The sequence below is a fragment of the Grammomys surdaster genome, unplaced genomic scaffold (genome assembly GCF_004785775.1).
Source record: "Grammomys surdaster isolate TR1022 unplaced genomic scaffold, NIH_TR_1.0 127, whole genome shotgun sequence".
Lineage (NCBI taxonomy): Eukaryota > Metazoa > Chordata > Mammalia > Rodentia > Muridae > Grammomys > Grammomys surdaster.
In genome coordinates this window covers 6,278,979-6,297,866 of record NW_021604585.1, presented here as the reverse complement: position 1 = coordinate 6,297,866, position 18,888 = coordinate 6,278,979, and the positions used below count along the sequence as shown (strand labels likewise).

General features: G+C 45.4%; 1 protein-coding gene across 2 annotated transcripts in view; it reads right to left on the bottom strand.

The window, feature by feature from the left end:
- The window catches only part of Fntb (farnesyltransferase, CAAX box, beta), an 83,821-nt gene that overhangs the window by 30,509 nt on the left and 34,424 nt on the right, over nt 1-18,888 (bottom strand). For both annotated transcript variants that reach the window (XM_028788711.1, XM_028788721.1), the window contains exons 5-6: nt 7,818-7,964; nt 7,639-7,722 (exon numbers count right to left, since the gene is read on the bottom strand). In XM_028788711.1, coding sequence (XP_028644544.1) covers nt 7,639-7,722; nt 7,818-7,964 — 231 coding nt within the window. The remainder of the gene's footprint in view (nt 1-7,638; nt 7,723-7,817; nt 7,965-18,888) is intronic.

Here is an 18,888-nt window from a genome sequence, read left to right as displayed (position 1 = left end):
GAGGATTCAAATGAGACAGCTATCATGACTAAATTGTTTCTTTGGTCTGTTATTGCTGCTCAGTTGAGGGTGAACAGAAATCCACCTCCCAGGATGAGGCAATCAACAACTAGTGGCTGGACAGGGGATAAACAGAACCAGAGATGAGTTGGGGGGAATGCAGTTACAGGGCCTCTGCTAAGGGAGATGGGCTAGCAACTGAGGCTGAGCTGTCTGAGGGGAGAGCATACATGGGGGTAGTCCCAATTCGTCCATCTTCCCCCATGTGGTATGGATAAGCGTGTCTCCATGCGGGAAAAGCAAGTGGGGGCTTCTCCCCCATACTGATGTAAGACATGAAACAGAAGCTGAGCTGTCTACCCCAAAGGGAACTTCAGTACCCAAAGTCTGCAGGAGAGATCCCAGGGGAACTGTCCTCCTCTACACTCCTTGACGTGACACAGGGTGACAGGCTCCTTGAAGTCTGCATTGGAGACCCCCTCGGATGGTTGACGGACTCAAGAACCATCATTTATTACGACCCCTGACTCCATGTACAGACAGAATAGGACTGCAAGAAAACCAAGGCTGAGAAGACATCAGCTGAAACTGAGCTGTCTGCCCGAGGGTGGAATTTGCTCACATGAGGGAGGAGTTAGAGTGGGAACTGGGCATGTGGGTGTTGTACTCCACGTTAGCCTTCCTTCCATCAGGATGCTGTAACCTGGATAAAGACATGAAATGGAGGTGCTGGCTTGCCACTGCTTATGGCTGGGGCAAACAATGGATCTGTACAATTGCAAGAATCTGGAACTCGTGGGAAGAATCAAACAGGGAAACAAGGTAGGAATGACAGTGGGGGAAGGAAGCACTGGAGAGTGGAGCATGAGAGCTCTGTGTTCAGCAGGGAGCTAAGAAGGACGTTAAAGCAGTGGGCACCTTGGGACTGGTAAGGGGTTATGGGGCATTTGAGGCTTGCCAGTGTCCGTGCTGGGTCATGATCTTTATGAGGTAAGAGAGGTGCTGGCGGACCTGGGTAATTTAGACTGGCACGGCCATTTGGTTTGTAAAGGGCTAAAGCCATCAAGAGGAGATTCGAAAAAGAAAAAACAGATAAAATGGCCTGTTTGTGTCCAGGTCACTTGAAAGCAAATGAGGCAAAAATCTGTGTTCACATGGAGTTCATAAGAAAAGCTGACAGAAAACCAAATACTTTGTGAACTTCTAGTATAGTGTTTCTCAACCTGTAGGTCAAGATCCCCTTGGGGTCCAACAACCCTTTCACAGAGATCACCTAAGACCATCAGAAAACACAGATGCTTACATCAGAATTCATAACAGTAGCGAAATCACAGCTGTGAAGTAGCAACGAAAATAATGTTAAGGCTGGGGGTCAGCACAGCATGAAGAACGGTATTAAAGGGTCACAGAGTTAGGAAGGGTGAGAGCTGGTCTAGAAGCTTGAACAACAGTTGTCCAAAGAGGTGGATGAGGGACGGGTGACCCCAGTGTGCCCACTGCTATGGGGGAAGGAGTCCTGAGGGTGAGAACTGCCACAGCCACTTCCCTAACATGGTGGCCAATGCTGCTCACACACAAGGGCCTTGCAAGACAACTAAGTGCCCCACGTTGAATTGAGGATTTACTGGCCCTCTTCTAATGTGCAAAGATGCTAGCTTGAACCATGAGCTGCCCCAGTTCCTGGCAGCCCCGAGGGTCAGAGGGCAATGAACGTCAGTGGACTGATACAAAGACAGAACAATGTAAGTAAAACTCTTGCTGGGGTGGGCAATCATCCCCCACAATGCTATGTACATTCTCCCCTTGAAAATACACTGGGAGTAGAGATTCTCTACCCAACCCAGGATTCTTGGAACAGCCAGCCTGATGGCAGGGAATTAGGATCAGTCCTGGAGCTTGCCAAACCCAGGAACCCCAGTCAAACAGCAAGTGTGATAAGCAAGAGTGCAGTACTGCTACCTCTTGGCCCTAGGCTGGGCATTACAGCACAAGACGGTTCTATCCAGCCCACCAGGCATGGGTAGGCGTGCATGTGACCTATGGCAGTACCGCAAGATGAAGAAGTTGGCTCATGGAGAATGACTGTGGATACAGTGAGTTAAAGAAGGTCGTGCCTCCACATGCACTCCTGAATCCAACACTGCTCTTTGGAAGAAACTACTTATACAAGCAATGGGATCAAAGTCAAACATGCCTTTAATCCCAGCACTCAGGAGGCGGGGGCAGGCTTGTAGCCAGCCTGGTCTACAGAGTGTGCTCCAGGATAGCAAGCAAGGCTACACAGAGAAACCCTGTCTCAAACAAACAAAGCAATGGGATCTTTTGAATCTCATTAACAGTTTTAAAAAATATTTCCCTAGCCACTAAATCCTAAAACCTATTCTCACTTGCTTGAAACAGCTGTCCATGGTAGGCATTTGGAGATCCTGTCCCCACTTTGTGAAAAGACTTCCTTTTGCATGTGACACAATGTTAACTTCTAGGCTCTCCACAGATTCGGAAAGACACCTAGAAGAACAGGAAAACGGAAGGTAAAGAGTTCCAATGCATCCTGGGTGTGGAGGTATCTCCTTCTATGTTACTGGCAAGGGAGACCCCTAAAGTCCCACTATACAGGCCATGTTACTAGTGGTTACATACTAGTGGTATGTAGCTGAATGGTAAGACCCTACTGCTGAAAACACCATATTCTCTGGCTGCAGAAGATGGAGGGATCAAGCTGGGATTGAGCTAGAAGCCCACTGGTTGCTTTTCGTGGTGCCACAAGACACTATGCTGGCTGCCGGGAGAAAACTGTCACCAACAGGCCTGCTTGGCTATGCACTCTGTGTGTTAATGTCATCAACCTGACAGGCAAAATGTGCCTGCTGGTGAAGCAATGGTACCACTGTTTTGGGTACAACCAACTACTTTTTCAATGGAGGGAAACTATGCTGGGTATTGTAAAAATTGTAAAACAGGGCAGAACAACAACAACAACAACAACAACAACAAAACCCCGTGCAGGCAGGAAGGCTACTGCTACTGTTTTGTTAAATAGTTTATCTTTAGCTTTTACCAGTTTACCGGCTACACATTTGTCTAAAGAGACTCGTGATTGGTCAAACTGTTGCAAATGTCTTGCTGTGCTCTGTACTGTTGCCTAGATACAGCAGCCCAGTGCTCAGCAGGTAATCATACATCTATCTAACTCCAAGGTTCAGGGATCACTGCAGAAAAGAATATAAGAATACAAAACCCAGGAGAAGGGCTCGGGTGTTGTGGAATTCTGTCCCCCTGGGGATGACATGGCTGTTGTCATCCCCAAATCAGAGCATTTATGATTACCCACGTGATACTCAGGAGATTAAGCCCACTAATGCTTCCTTGTTAGAGAAGGGGAGGAAAGGATGTTTAGATCTTCAGCTGAGACTCCAGTCTCTCACTCCTTCCTGACTCAGCTGCCTGTGGTTTCAGAGTGCCTGGGATGTACAAGACTGACTGGGAGCTCCTAAGATGCAGCTTCTGTGACCATCACCGTGGGTTCTGGTGATGCAGCTGCCTGTCTCCCATGCTCTATGAACAACTCCAGTGCATTCAATGGTTCACCAAGCAGGACCTGGATGGAATTTTCGTTACCTCTTGTTGCCCTCTCTATCCGAGAGGGACAGAAATAGACTCCCAAGAAAAGTCACACAACAGATACCCAAACCACAGGTCCCAGACACACAGAGCTGGGGAGGGAACCAGGCATAACTTTCCATGCAGCTTCCTCCTGTCCCCAGATCTAGCACCACAGCTCTCAGGCTTGTCTGCCTTTGTCTTCTCTTTACCACTGTCATCCAAACCAAGCCATTATCACCTGGATCAACCTCCTGTTTCTCTCCCTCCTCCTTCCAGTCCAGAAACCAGGGGACATGACTGGAACACCATAATTCATTCACTGTAACCAGAGAACTAGGAAAGTACAAGTCAGCTCATATCACTGCCTACTTAAAACCCATAAGAATTTATTTGCCAGTCTCTGTAATGCAAGCTCAGGGGCTCCTCAATCTGTCCCCAGCCTGTCCCAGCTCATTGCTCCCAGGTGCCCACAGGCCTCCTACACCTTAGTAGCTGTCAGCTAACTTCTCATCCCTTGAACACATCCTGCTCTGTCACTTGTCTCTCCTCTCTCCCCAGAAAATACTACAAATGTCATAGTTAATTCATGAATAAATAAAAATGAATAAATAATGGCCCCCTTTTTTGTTTGTTTTTCTAGTACTAGGGATTGAATCTGGTGTTTCAGATATATGCAGTAAATGCTCTAAGTTAGAGCTGCATGTCAATCTTTCATTTTACTTTTTATTTTGAGACAGGATCTCAAAGTTGCCAGGCTAGCTTTTAATTTATAATTCTGCTCAGTCTTCTGAGTAGGAGTCTGATATTACAGGCCAGGCCCAGCTAACAGTGGTTCCTTTCTTAGCTGTTAATCGCAGGTTTCTGAGGTACCCAGAAGCTATCAACACCTGAGTAAGGCATTCTTAGAAACTACAGGGAGTTGGTCTAGGCCCCAAGGATCAAGAGACCATCTCTGTCTGTTCAGGCACTGGAATGAGCTGCCCTCTAAGTGATAAACTGTCTCTGGTTTTGATTTTCTCTCCTGAGTGGCTGATGCTTCTAGGCAAAGGAAAAACAGAGAAATATGGAGTGAAAAACTATGGGAGTCATGTTCTAGGAGCCAGACAAGACAGGGAGACTGAGGTTTGCTATCAGCTTGATCTTCCATCCACTGTATAAATGATACCTGTAGGCTCGGTCTGTGCCCCAGGCCCACAGTAGGGGAAGATGATGACCCGGCACTCCTTAATGGAACACAGAGGATTGACGGGAAGCAGTTTCCCTGCATTTCTCTAGCAAATATGAACACGAGCACAGAGAAAGACTGCATTTTGGAAACTTAGAGAACAATATCTAAAGCTAGTTTGCTAACGAAACACCATGGACCTTGCCACGATTTGCTTGCTTTGTGCCCAGTCTCATTCAGTTTCTTTTTTACTTTTGTTGTTGATGTCATCTGGTCCTTTGAGACAAGGTCTCTGTATCTTGGCTGGCCTGGAACTCTAAGATCTGCCTGGCCCTGCCTCTGGAGGGCTGGGATTAAAGGTGTGCACCACCACGTCCAGTTGTTTTGACATCAGGTTTCTGTAAGTACAACAGGCAGGCCTTGAATTCACTCCCTACCTCAGCCTCTTAAATGCTGCATGTTCTGGGTGTGCTACCATGCCCAGCCTCAATTCATAAAAACTAAATTCCCGTGTAAGCTGCCAGGATTCTCTAACAACAGTGTAGCCTTTGACTAAGCTCTGCCCTAAAGTCAAGGCAGGTGCCGTAGTTTGAATAAAAATGACCAGCATGGGTCTATGGTGAGTGGCATATTAGCAGGAGTGGTTTTGTCGGAGGAAGTGCATCACTAGGGGCTGTGAGATCTCAGAAGCATAAACCGAGCCTAGTAGCTCCCTCTCTCTTCCTGCTGCAGGCCAACCTGGATGCAGAACTCTCAGTTACTCTACGCACCATGTCTCCCTGCACACCACCATGCTTCCTGCCGTGATGATAACAGACTAAACCACTGAACTGTAAGCCAGCCCCAGTATAATGGTTTCCTTTATAAGAGCTGCCACGGCCATGGAGTCTCTTCACAGCACAGACCTTACCTAAGACAGCAGGTAAGGAAGTCTCTTCATCTGCTTCAGCCAAAAGCAGACTGCCTGTGAATTCAAGGCCCCAGGAAACAACTGACAACATAAGCCACTCAAGAGTGTACCCTCTCCTGGAGGGGTGCCCAGGCTGCATCATTATAGCCTGGTACTGTCACTTGGTGAAATTAGATGCTATCAGAAATCCTCTGAGCTTGTTCTCAAAATCTCTTTTCAGTTCTTGGTGTAGAAACTTCCCAGGGCTTCAAAACAGACCTCTATTTTCAGACCTCAGCCACTAGTGCCCTGTAAGAGCCTAGCTGGTTGGCCTACTTTCTTTGAGATTGTTTAAAAATCACCATCATCATCACCACCATCATCATCACCATCACCATCATCACCATCATCATCCTCATCGTGTGTCTGTGATGGCAGGTGGGGTGTGCACGTGCTACAGCACGTGTGTGGAGGTCAGAGGACAACTCTGTGGAGTCTGTTCTCTCATTCTACCAGGGACCAAACTTAGGTTCTAAAGCTTGTACTACTATAAATGCCTTACCCTGTGAGCCAGATACCACGCTAACCGTGCCAAAAGTGTAATACTTAGACCAAAAGCTATACAGCTAGCGCACCACTGTGAAGATCATACTCAAAAAGCCACTGTGAGGCCAGACACTGGGGGGAGGCAGGGCAGACGTCTATAATAGAGTTCAAGACTACCCTGGTTGCTGTGCGGTGGTGGCCCACGCCTTTAATCCCAGCACTTGGGAGGCAGAGGTAGGTGGATTTCTGAATTCGAGGCCAGCCTGGTCTACAGAGTGAGTTCCAGGACAGCCCGGGCTACACAGAGAAACCCTGTCTTGAAAAAACAAAACAAAACAAAAAAACAAAAAAACAAAAACAAAAACAAAAAAAAAACTAGTCTGGTCTACACAATAAGTTCCAAGACATCCAGGGCTACACACACACACACACACAAAAACGATATCTCTGTCATTTTGATATAAAAACTTCATCTCCTCCCAAAAATATATTTTTCCTAGACTACATAATATACAATTTCAGTGATCCACTGCATTTAAAAAATTACTTATTTAGTAAACTCTTTATATGCCTCATTGATGGATTGCCCGCAGGTCAGGAAGCTACTTGCTGGTATAATTAGGATATCTATTTCCCTTTTTTTTTTTTTTTTCCAAGACAGGGTTTCTCTGTGTAGCCCTGGCTGTCCTGGAACTCACTCTGTAGACCATGCTGGCCTCGAACTCAGAAATCTGCCTGCCTCTGCCTCCCAAGTGCTGGGATTAAAGGCATGCAACACCACTCCCCGGCATCTATTTCCCTTTTCTTCTTTTTAATCCACTCATATAGCCCAGGCTAGCCTTGAAATCATTATGTAGCCAAGAATGCCACTGAACTCCCAATCCACCTGCCTCTGCTTCCCAAGAGCTGAGATATTGATCACAGACCACCATACCTAGCAAGATACAGTTCCTGAGTAAAATGCAGCTTGGTTCAAGTCCACTATACCTCAGTGTGCTGGCCCACAAGGAACTCTGCACCCCACAGAGAAACTCTCATGTGCCTTGGGGGTTCAGCACCCTCAGGATTTCATCAAATGCAACCAGAAAGTAAGTACTCTAGGCTTGTTTCTCCAAGAGAGGAGACAGCTTATATTACACTATGCAATTACTTATAGTAAACTATTATACGCCAAACAAATGTATTTTGTAATTTCTAAATCAAAAGCATTTGATTTTTTTTTTATCTAACTCATATGCTGCCATTTACATGAAAGAAGCTGAGAGATAATGACGCCTGGGGACATTAGTGTCATATTAGCAATGACCATGACACTGTGCCAGGGACACAGCATTTGCACATCGGCATATGGGACAAAGCAGCACTTTGCCATGAGGCTTAGCAGCTCCTAAGAATAGGAACATTTTAGCAGCCATGGATGCAACCGTCCACTCACCTTACATCCACCTCACCTCCGACGTGCATGAGAAAAGAGCCATCTGGTTGCTTTAGGGAGTACAAGTACTGAAGGAGCTTCTCTCTGAGAACGGGGAGAGGGCAGAGAGGGTGATGGTCAGTGCCGTACAGTATGGGGGGGGGGGCTGGAGTCTCCAGCACGGAGGCCCGCAGCTTTACCTGTTAATGACGTTGTAAGCCTCCTCCGTGCCGATGATACACAGCGCGTTGACGGCCGCATACGTGGGAGCGAGGTGTGGGTACTGACCTGGGCCCCCTCCAAAGCCACCGTCTGGGCTCTGACACAGCTCCAGGAACTGACACACGCTAGGTGCATGGCCAAGGGGGAAAACAAAGTTACACAGCATTACTTTCCAAACACCAAATCCCTCTCAGATTCCAACCTTTCCTTACTCATCCCTCAAAGGGGTGAAAATTCCCCCTTGCCACTCTGCTACAACTCCCCAAAAGACTTAACTCTTCACCCAGCTACCATCAGCTTTTTGCACGCTCCCGAGTCTTCAATTTAAGCATTTGTCTTGCCGTAGAGCAAACACCTTGAGGCTGAGAGGAAACCTTTGGCAGGCCTGGTGTTGAGTCTCATGCTTCTTGACCAAACCTTTCTCTTATGTTTCAGTAAACTTGTCACCTGGATCTGAAGCAGCAGTCTCCTCTGAGGACCTTTGGATCAGGGCTCAACTGCTGCTTTCCATGCTAGTCACAGGTCTACATGCATTACTAGACCTCAGTCCCCGAGCATACTTCCTCACCTGAGCCCTCCCAGGCAACATCCTTCTGTTCCCACCACCAGTGAGAAGCTAGGTTTGAATGCAGCCTGCTCCACTGTTGGGAGTATGGGAGAGCAGAGCAAGCCAGCACTGCTGGGGGGCGGATGTGACATGCCCTAACATCTGTAGGCTCACTTAGAGTATTGGTCCCCAAGTGCTGGTGCTGTTTGTGGAATCGTTAGGAGGTAGACCCTCACAGGAAGCTAGAATTCGGGTAGAACAGATTTAGAACAAGGCCTACTTCCTGTGCACTCACTTCTTTCTAGGTGTTCGCATAAAGCCAACTTCCTGTCCCTGCCACAGTGTGTTCCCTGCGAACACGGACTATACTTTTCTGCGGCTGTAAACCTAGACAACCACTTTCATGTTCACCTGTAAACTGCTTTTTTCTTCTCCTCTCTCATTTTAATGTTTGTCACTCAGGCATCTTATTTACATGTATAAGAACCCTAGAAAAAGTTTGGCTGGTTTTCCAGGTCTCTGAACGGCACATCAGATCTGGGCTGGTTGCCCCACACTTGTTGAACCTGCTTGTGAGGTTACAGTGACTTTCCCAGCTCTGAGATCAGTGGTGACTCCACTCTTGCCAAAGTCACCACGCTTCCTCATTGCAACTAGCAGCCAGACAATGGCTTTGGAGCACGGCCTCTCTTTTTCGGTATCGTTGATGTTTTAAGAGCATCAGCTGGGACACTCAAGAGTGCCATTACAGCATTGAGGGAAGACAGCAGAAAGAGCTTAAGTGGCTTTTGTCAGGGCATTTTATCACCGTGATGAAAAGGTAACCAAGCCGGCTGACTCACACCAGGAGGAGATATTTCCATCCGTGAATCTTTTGTCCTAAATGGCAGAGGCTCCAGTTTCCTCACAGAGCAGACCTGTTCCTAGAGCACTTTCTGCTGGGCATGGCATCAGGTGCACTTTTGCTTCAGGTGAAATCGAGAGAGCCTTTACTTGCTCAGGGTTTTCTACAGTTTACAGGAAAGATCATTCCAGGAAGGACCAGGTTAGGAAGGACCAGGCTAGAGCCTCTCCTTCCCTACTGCATCAGGGAGAACCTCCACCCAAGACACCTCCTGGCAAGCCTTCTTTCTTGGCTGTTCTTTCTCGTTTTGTTATTCATTTCCTTTGCCTTTCTTTCTTTCTTTCTTTCTCTTTCTTTCTTTCTTTCTTTCTTTCTTTCTTTCTTTCTTTCTTTCTTTCTTCCTTTCCCTTCCCTACCTTTCCTTTCCTTTCCTTTCCTTTCCTTTCCTTTCCTTTCCTTTCCTTTCCTTTCCTTTCCTTTCCTTTAATAAATTGAGAAATAGTTTATTCTAAGCCAAATGAGTGATGAGAAGCATGGTTTTAGTTTGCCCTAAAGGATACGTTCCAACACAGAAGTAGTTACATAAAAATTTTTAAATCTTCTTGTAACTTAGTTTTTGAAAGTTAGCACAGAACCTGATGGGTTTGGTCACAGCATCTGAGCTTATGCAGCTCAGACTTTGTTCTAATTCACCCTCTCCCACCGCCCTCCCCTGCCTGCCTTCCTCCCCTCACCCGGCTGCATTCAGTCACGTGTTCCAACATTATCTTCTCCTTTCCCTTAAGCTCTCTCCCTTCCTTCCCATGATCTTTCCAGTTTTATGACTTACACAGTATATAAATACAGGCATATATGTAATTTTAAACCCATCAGTCCATTATTGCTTATTCTCTGCTGCCAGGGAGACCATACAGGCTAATTTCCATAAAGGCGTATATATGTGTTCATCACTCCATCCCCACAGCACACAGTTTTCTTTCTTAAGACAAGGTCTCATGTGTCCCAGGCTACCCTCCAGCTTGCTATGGAGCTGAGACTGACCTTAAATTTCTGACCCAAATCCCCTGCCCTCCACCTCACCCTAACCCTCCACCCCCCCCCACCACCACCACGTCTCTACCTTCACCTCCAAAGTACTCAGATCACAGATGTGGTTTATGAGGTGCTGGGAATCTCTAACCACTAAGATTCATCACCAGGCCTCCTGTTCGTTTGTTTTATGGTTGTTTTGTTTTTTGAGACAGGTTCCTCTCTCTCTCTCTCTCTCTCTCCAACTCAGTATAGCCATGCACTCATCAATCAGTCAGCTACAGTCATCACACAGTTACTTTTGATTTCAGGCTTTCCATTATGTGGACAGGTACAGCAACAGACTGGCTGTTTTAGTCTTCACAGGTTAAGACAATTATTTTTGCTTCTCCTTATACCTAAAATCTTACTGTAGGTAACACATGGATTGAAACTAGAGTTTATAGTCAGAAAAGTAAGCAATTCTGGAACACATTTTTAAAAAAAAATTTCTAAGTGGAATTTGCTCCTTATATATTTTCCAAGCCACAGTCAATTCTTATGGAATATCCAGAAATAAATAGCTAACAAAGGCTAGCTGCCAACTGGAAGCTTTCTGAATGCAAGAACGAAAGGTTTTAACTGAAATAAAACTCAGCAGATGGACTAGAGAGGTGGCACAGAAGTCAAGGGCACGTGTTGCTCTTGCAGAGGACCTGGATTCTATCCCCAGCACCCACACAACAGCTCACAACCATCTGTAACTCCAGTCTCAGAGGATCTGATGCCCTCTTCTGGCCTCATACACATGGTGGATAGACATGCAAGAGACTCATACGCATAAAATAAAAATAAATCTAAAACAAACAAACATTTAAAACCCATCAACAGACTAGAGCAGGAAGTGTAAGCAGCTCAGTAACAGAGCATATGCACGAAGCCCTGGGCTCAACCTCCACGTCATAAAATACTTTTTCCTTTTTTTGGTCTTTTGAGAGAGGGTATCATTATGTAGCATAGTCTAACCTCCATCTTAGAACCCTGTCTAAGTCCTCCGAGTGCTGGAATTACTCATGTGTCCCACTGTACCCAGCTCCCATAAGTTTTTGGCAAGCCTGAACTATGTAGGAAGTTCAGGCTAGCCTGAGCTATAAAGTAAGACCTTCAAAACAAAATTAAAAGAAAAACCAAAAATAGTCACCTAGTATCTGTTTCTTCCCCAGCTCCTAAGGTAGAGTACTGTAATGAAATGTAACACCCCTGACCCAGTAGCCTGAAGTCCGGAATGAGTGGGATCTGAATGTTCCAGACACCTTGCTGTCTGGCTCCGTGCCAACATTCCTCAGCTGACTGCCATGGGGTCGAGTGAGGAAACTGGAGGTGGGGCTTCCCTTGTGCCTCACCCCTCCATACTACAGAACATTCTGATCCTTAGGCTTTCCAACTTGCAACTTAAGGAACAGACAAACTGAAGTGACAAGCTGTCATTAGCAGACTTCTTAGCAACTTTAAAAAACAGAATGTTAATGTACCTATCAGAAAGGGGAGAAACAAAGACCAAAAATTCATCAACTAATAAAAAAAAAATAGCAACCAGAAAGCTTTGAGCAAACACCAAAAATGACACTTTATGAAAAGCAAGTATTCATAAAAGCATTTGTTCCGATATGCCACAGGCACATGGGGTTCAGACACAGATGCAGATCAATGTTATGTAAGGGGGCCAAGCTTTGCACCCCAGCATACACATCTGTTGAGGTTTGGTCTGTTGTTATGTATTGTATGTAATGCTAAGTGCGGGCCCCCAAGACCTGGTCGCCCCCAAGATGAGAGTCTGCACATAAACCCAAGTGACACTATCTAACCTTCCCCCCAAGTTATTTCTGATTGGTGAATAAAGATGCCCACAGCTTATAGCTGGGCAGAACTGAGATGGGGGGACTTAGCGCTCCTGGGCTTGCCATAGGTCAAAGAGAGAGAAGAAGGTGGAGAGAGAAGGAAGATACCATGGGTTAGGAATCGAGAAAGCATGGCCATGAAGGCTGGCCAACTGGAGTTAAAAGCAGCCCAGATGAAACATAGTAAGTAATAACTCAGGGCTATCAATAAGAAATAGGTTTTAGCAGGGCAGTGGTGATGCACGCGTTTAATCCCAGCACTTGGGAGGCAGAGGCAGGTGGATTTCTGAGTTCGAGGCCAGCCTGGTCTACAGAGTGAGTTCCAGGACAGCAAGGGCTACACAAAGAAACCCTGTCTCAAAAAACAAAAAGAAAAGAAAAAAAGAAAAGAAAGGTTTTAATAGCATAGAAGGTATATCTGCCCAGCCTTACTGCTATAAAGGTCTTTATTTCAGGATCTGAATGGTCAATGGTGGGGTAGAAGCCCCAGAAATATTTTCTACACATATCAATGACCAGCAGAGTGGAAGACCCTCTTGTAGATGAAGGATTTTCAAACCCAAACCATGTGCACTGGAATCAACAGAGTAATAGAGACCTGGGCTCCCTGAAGCTGAAGAGTCTGTGCCATTACCACTGGCCCGGGTGACACAGATACGCTCAAATACCACCCATCTTTGCTGCACCATTGGTTTCTGCTGCACCAGAGGTTTCTAACTCTCCATGTGATTCCAATGCTCACCCAGAAGCCATTCCTTCTTAGACTTAAGTGTATACAATCACCTGTGCAGCTCTGGGTTCCTTTTGTTTGGCTGTTGTTTTTTAAAGACAGGTCTTACCATCTAACTCCAGACGGTCTGTATCTCACTCTATAGACCAGACTGGCCTTGAGCTCACAGAGATCTGCCTGCCTCTGCCTTCTGAGTGCTCGGATCAATGATGTGCACTAACATGCCCAGTTTAGTTTTGTTTCGTTTAAAGGGCCTATATCTCAGGCTGGCCTGCAACTTACTACATAGGTCAAATTAGCCTTGAGCTTGCAGCAATCCTCCTGCTTCATTTCCTAAGTACTGAAACTACCATGAGCTACCACATTCAGCTGACTACTTCTGAGAAGTCCCAGGAAAACGTCATGCTGCTGGCCTGAGAACCACCTTGTGGAGATCAACAAAACACACCTGTTCTGTCCTACAGGCAACCTTAGTTACAGGGGGCAACTCAAATCTTAACTCAAATGCATTAAAATAAAAAATCTAGTCCTCAGTCTCTTAAGCCACATTTCGAGTGCTCAGTAACTATGCTTAGCTAGTGGTGACGATACTGGGTCACACATAAGCCACAGAATCTCCCTATTATTGTGGGACATTCTATTGAGTACTTCTTCTCTGACACTCAACCACTACAGAGAATGCAAAACTTCTAAGAGAACCAAGTCAAGGGAAGAGTATTTGGGCCTTAGTTTTTAAATGTAATTTCATTTTCTATAGTTTAAGTAAGTGAGTGTTTGATGTCCACCAGACATGTGGAAGGCAGAAGACACCTCTGTGCACGTGGTTCTGTCCTCCCAACTTCACAGGGGTCCCAGGGACCAGACTCACATCATCAGCCTTCTGTGCTAAACTCCTTTACTGGCTGAGCCACTGCCCTGAGCCACAGCACTGACCCTGTTGTGGGTCTCAAATTGGCCTCCTTGGACTTCCTGTAACAGTTAGACTAATCTAGACTCAGAGCAAAACTGGTCGCCAATGAGGACAACGAAGGAGTCAAAAATATGTAAATAATGTGAAACAAGCAGGAAATAAATCAGAGCCCAGTGAGGACAAAACAAATGAAGTAGCTACAACTAGCAAATAGCATACGGGGGTCAGTGCTGGGCGAAGGGAATCATACAAATACAGGCTCAGACCGGACTCGGCACACAGCCGGGAGGGACTGGTGACTAGGGCTGTGACATATGGATAAATCAACAAGTATTCCTGTTCAAGGTGACAACACAGCTAAGAACTGCACCTGGCTCTAGCCTCATTTTTCCCACTAAGAAAATTCAGATTATACTTGTAAAAATAGCTAAATATTTAAAAAAAAAATACTAAAGCTGAAAAGGGAACAAACCATTAAAAGGATTAACATTATGGCCAAACACAGCGAGGAAGGTGCCCAGCTACTTTCTTCTTAGTTCAGACTCTAGTAAGTAACAGACAGTGAGGCTTGTCTGTAGTAAGAACAGCTAGATTACATGTTAAAAATATTTCTAGGGCTGGAGAGATGGCTGAGCGGTAAAGAGTACTGACCGTTCTTCTAGAGGACCTGGTTCAATTCCCAGCACACACATGGCAGCTCACAACTGTCTGCAACTCCAATTCCAGAGGATCTGGCACTCTCACAGACATGCAAGCAGAACACCAGTGCACATAAAAATGAATCAATCTTAAAAAAATGTCTGGTCTTGGGATGTGTGTCTTGGTGGTAGATTTTTGTCCACCAAGCACAAAGGCCTAGGTACGATTTCCAGCACAATAATAATAATAACAACAACAATGATGACAACGACAACAACCAATAAAGCAAAACAAAACATCAGCACCAGCACAGGTTACCACAGAGACTGCAGGCCTAGAACAAGTTCCAAGGAAGACTGCAGTCTGGGAGGGAATACAGTCATCCATGAACAGAATGGCTTAGGAGGAGAAGCTTAGAGGTGGACACCTGGCTTCTTCCAGTAATGATTCCTCCGAAGCTTATTCTATAAAACAGCTATATCTTAATGTAATGCAGGGGCATTGTCTCAGCTAGCTGGAGCCCAATAATGAACAGAGGCCACAGTCTTTGCTAAGCCCGTCTAGACAGCAGCTGTTTGGAAAGCATGGTCAAGTTTAAAGTGCGTTATGCATAGCAGAGTTTCTCCCCATTGGCATGATTGCCATGGTCAGTTTTCCGTTTTGAGATCTACCCCTACAAAAGTAATTAGTAGCTTCCTTGGCCTGTGCCCACTAGATGCCAGTAGAACCTGGCCCAGAAAAGTACCCAGAATATTGGGTATGATGTCATCACTGAAAGGTAAGGAACTATGTCACCTATACTTTAACTTAAAATTTTAAAGGAGGGGCTGGGGTTGAGCTCACTTGGTAGAGTGCTTGCTTACCACAAAAAGCTCCCCAGCGGCATATTAAAATGACATGGTGGCACATGCCTGGAATCCTCACATTTCAAAGGTAAAGAGAGACGTATCAGAAATTCAGGTCATTCTTGCAGAATTGTGTCTCTTGTAGCCCAGGTTGACCTCAGACTCAGATTTCTAACCTTCTTCAATCACCTCCTCAGGACTGGGATTACAGACGTGCCCCACCCCATCCAGTTTATACAACACTGGGTACTGAACCTAGGGCTTTCTGCATGCTAGGCAAGCACTCTAACATAGAACTACATCCTAGACTGAACAGTACAGTGGGCCCCTATGGTTGTCACTTTGCTCTGTTTGTGTCATTAAAGTAGGTGTTAGTAGCTAAGAATGAGAATTACATTAAAATAATTTCTTCAATGCTAAGCCAAGCAGGTGTCCGCTCCAAAACACGTGCTCACTCACTCATTCATTTTATGTGAGTACATATATGACTTTATGTATAATCTAGGAGATTCCCACCTCTGACTTTATTATCCTTGAGACACCTGCAATACTAAAGGCCTGGCCTTGCTGGCCTCCTCAGCCATCACAGAAAGTTTAACAAAAGTGATTCTGTCCACTAGAGGGAACCCAACTTATGTTATTTCCTAAACAAATAAACTGGAGATAGGAAAATTAAGAAAAGGAGACAAAACTTTGTGCATGTGCAAGCTATGTGTGGCACGGGGACAGCAAAACCCCAGAGCTGGAGCCCCACCTGCAAGGTCACCTGGGTATTTGTAGGAGGGAAAACAGACCGCATTTCAAAGCGGTCCCTCTCCTTGTATAAGATAAATGAAAGGGGGCTGCAAATCTGAAAGGGGAGAGACACAGAGGGGTGAGAAGAAAGACACAGAGGGGTGAGAGAGGAAAAAGAAGGAGAGATGATACCATTATATTCTAATTTAAAAAAAAAAACAATCATTTCAAAAAAATAAAAATTTTAAATTTAAAAAACCCACAAGGATCTATGTCTTCAACTCTAAGTTCTGATAGTGTACAGACAGTGATTGTCCTTTCTCTTGAGGTTTTGGTTGTGACCTATGGTCTTTAATGGCTAAGCTATCTCTCCAGCTCTGATTCTTATTTTTCTAAAAATAATTTTTAGAATGCATACTTTAAGCACATGTCTTTGATCTCAGCACTCTGGGGGACAGAGTTGGTAGATCTATCTCTCTGAGTTCAAGGGCAGCTTGCCCATTGAGTGAGCTCCAGGACAGCCAGGACAACATAGAGACCCTGTCTACAAACAAAGAAACAAATAAATAAATGTCTTTCAAAATGTAGGCAATCGATATTTGAGTATAATAATGAATAAAAGGATAAACCTAAAAACAAAACAGATAAATGAAAAGGCATTACCCTAGTTCAGGTAGTCTGAAAAACAATCCTTATGTTTTTACAAAAACCAGTAAGATTTCTCTGGATCTAACAAAAATAGTTATTTCCTTCCCAGCCAGTGCTACCAGGCTCTGATCATAGTAGGCATTATCTGGACCATCAGTTAATTACTGCTTAGGACAAAACAGAATGAAGCATCACTGCAGGAAAGCCTCAAGTCATTTAAAAGTTCATTACTTTGGGGCCATCAAGAACCTTCAGGGTGTAAAAGCACTTGTTGCACAGACTGACAGTGAAAAGCTGGATATAAGGATTCAAATCCATAATCCCAGCACTCCTACGTGGAGCTGGGAGGTGGTCACAGAGTCACTGGAGCAAGGAAAAGTTGCTGAAGCAAGGAAAAGACTGCTTGAACATCTGCATGGCTATCAAAAGTTGTCTTCAGGCTTCCACACATGCACTGTGGGTACATACAGGCCTACACCAGTGATGTACACACATCATACAAACACATACAATAAAAGTAACAAAATAAGAAATAGGTTAAGATGTCTGGAGAGATGTCTGAGGGTGTAAGACCACTCACTATGAGAAGCGTAAGACCTCGGTGTGGACACACATGCCCCCCCCCTTGTTTCTGTCTCTGTTTCTCTGTCTCTGTCACACACACACACACACACACACACACACACACACATTCCTTCATTAAATCAAGCTATGGGATACAGCCTAATGGTAGGACACTTACCCAGCATGCATAAGGCCCTAGATTCACTGAAAAGTAGAAACTGGACTTCAAAGTTCATTAAAGCAAGTCAGGTATGGTGACTTATGCCTGAAATCCCAGCACTCAGAAAGGGAAGCAGCAAGAGGATGCTGTGAGTTTGAGGCCAGCCTGGGCTACATAGTGAGTTTCTATCTACAAACTGAGATCTGTCTCTAAAACTGGTAATAAATTAAAAAATAAAGATAAGGTTTATTAATTCAATGCTCAGAAGAACCATGAATTAAACACTTTCAAGGCACTTGCAAAACAAATTCTTAGCCACTGATTATTAAAATGGTTCTTGAAATTGAGATAAGCTGAATATTTTCAAAATACCCACTTTTGGGATGGAAGGGACAATAAGGTCTTACAATGTGGCTTTGGCTAGCCTGGAACTCCCTATGTAGACTAGGCTGGCCTTGAACTCAGCTGGTTAAATATGTGCACTGCCATGGCCAGCTACTTTAGGTAAAACGTAAAGCATATCCCTTTGTACTGATGCTTCGCTATGACAAGCCCTTTAGAGGCCTCTCCTCCCACCTAGAGCTTTCCTTCCACCGTGGGTGTCCTGGGTCAGACTCAGGCCGTCTTACTTCAAGGGGAAGCCATCTCTCGGCCCCTCTTCCCATCTGATACTGCCACAAAAGCAGCTGACACTGACTTCCTCAGAGAAGTGGCCCTGAACAAGGACTTTCTATGCAACCTAGGAAAGCAAAAGAAGCTGCTGGTAACGAGCTCCCACTGCCAGAGCTACCGTCTTGTCCCTGCACCCGACATGGTCTGTGTCCTTCTCTCTCTCACAAACTCCTCGTTCCCACCCTTCCCTCATACGTACCCTTCCTATTCTAGCATACATCCTGACTGTAGGCGTTGGGTGGGGGGGGGGGGCTTCCCAAACAACCCTCAGCCCCCAACTGGTATTTCAAAAACACCCGGGCCTTTATTTTGACAATTAAATTCCTGTGACTGCAGAAACTGTGTCCAACTCCACTTCCAGAGCTGGAAGCAAGCAGGCTTGTTGCAATGTCTGGATTATAAAAACAATGCATATTTTCCATCTGCCACAGAAATATGAATTCTAAGGGTTAAAGGCTTAATTCTTTATTATCTCCTCCATCCACATTCATCACAAGACACCCTTCCCAGGAAGGCAAGAATGAGAGGTTATTGTTAAGAGAGAATGAATGAGACAATGTAAGTTCTGTTCTTCTGACCTGACAGTGTGACCAAGGCAGGGGCTCTGGGACTAGGGAGGGCTCCAGTGAGCCTCCACAAGTCTTGGCACAGCTGCTACCTTCTGCTATGGATAACCAAACCTAGCTCAGGATGCTTGCCTCCCAAACTCCTCACCCTCCGGAGGACAACGGAGTGGATGCACACAGCCAAGAAGACATGCTCTCAATAAACCCCTTAGTTCAATTCCTGGCCATCCTTTCCTATGCCTGGTATTTCCAAGGTTGGGGGTATGGTCAGTTTCGGTGTTTC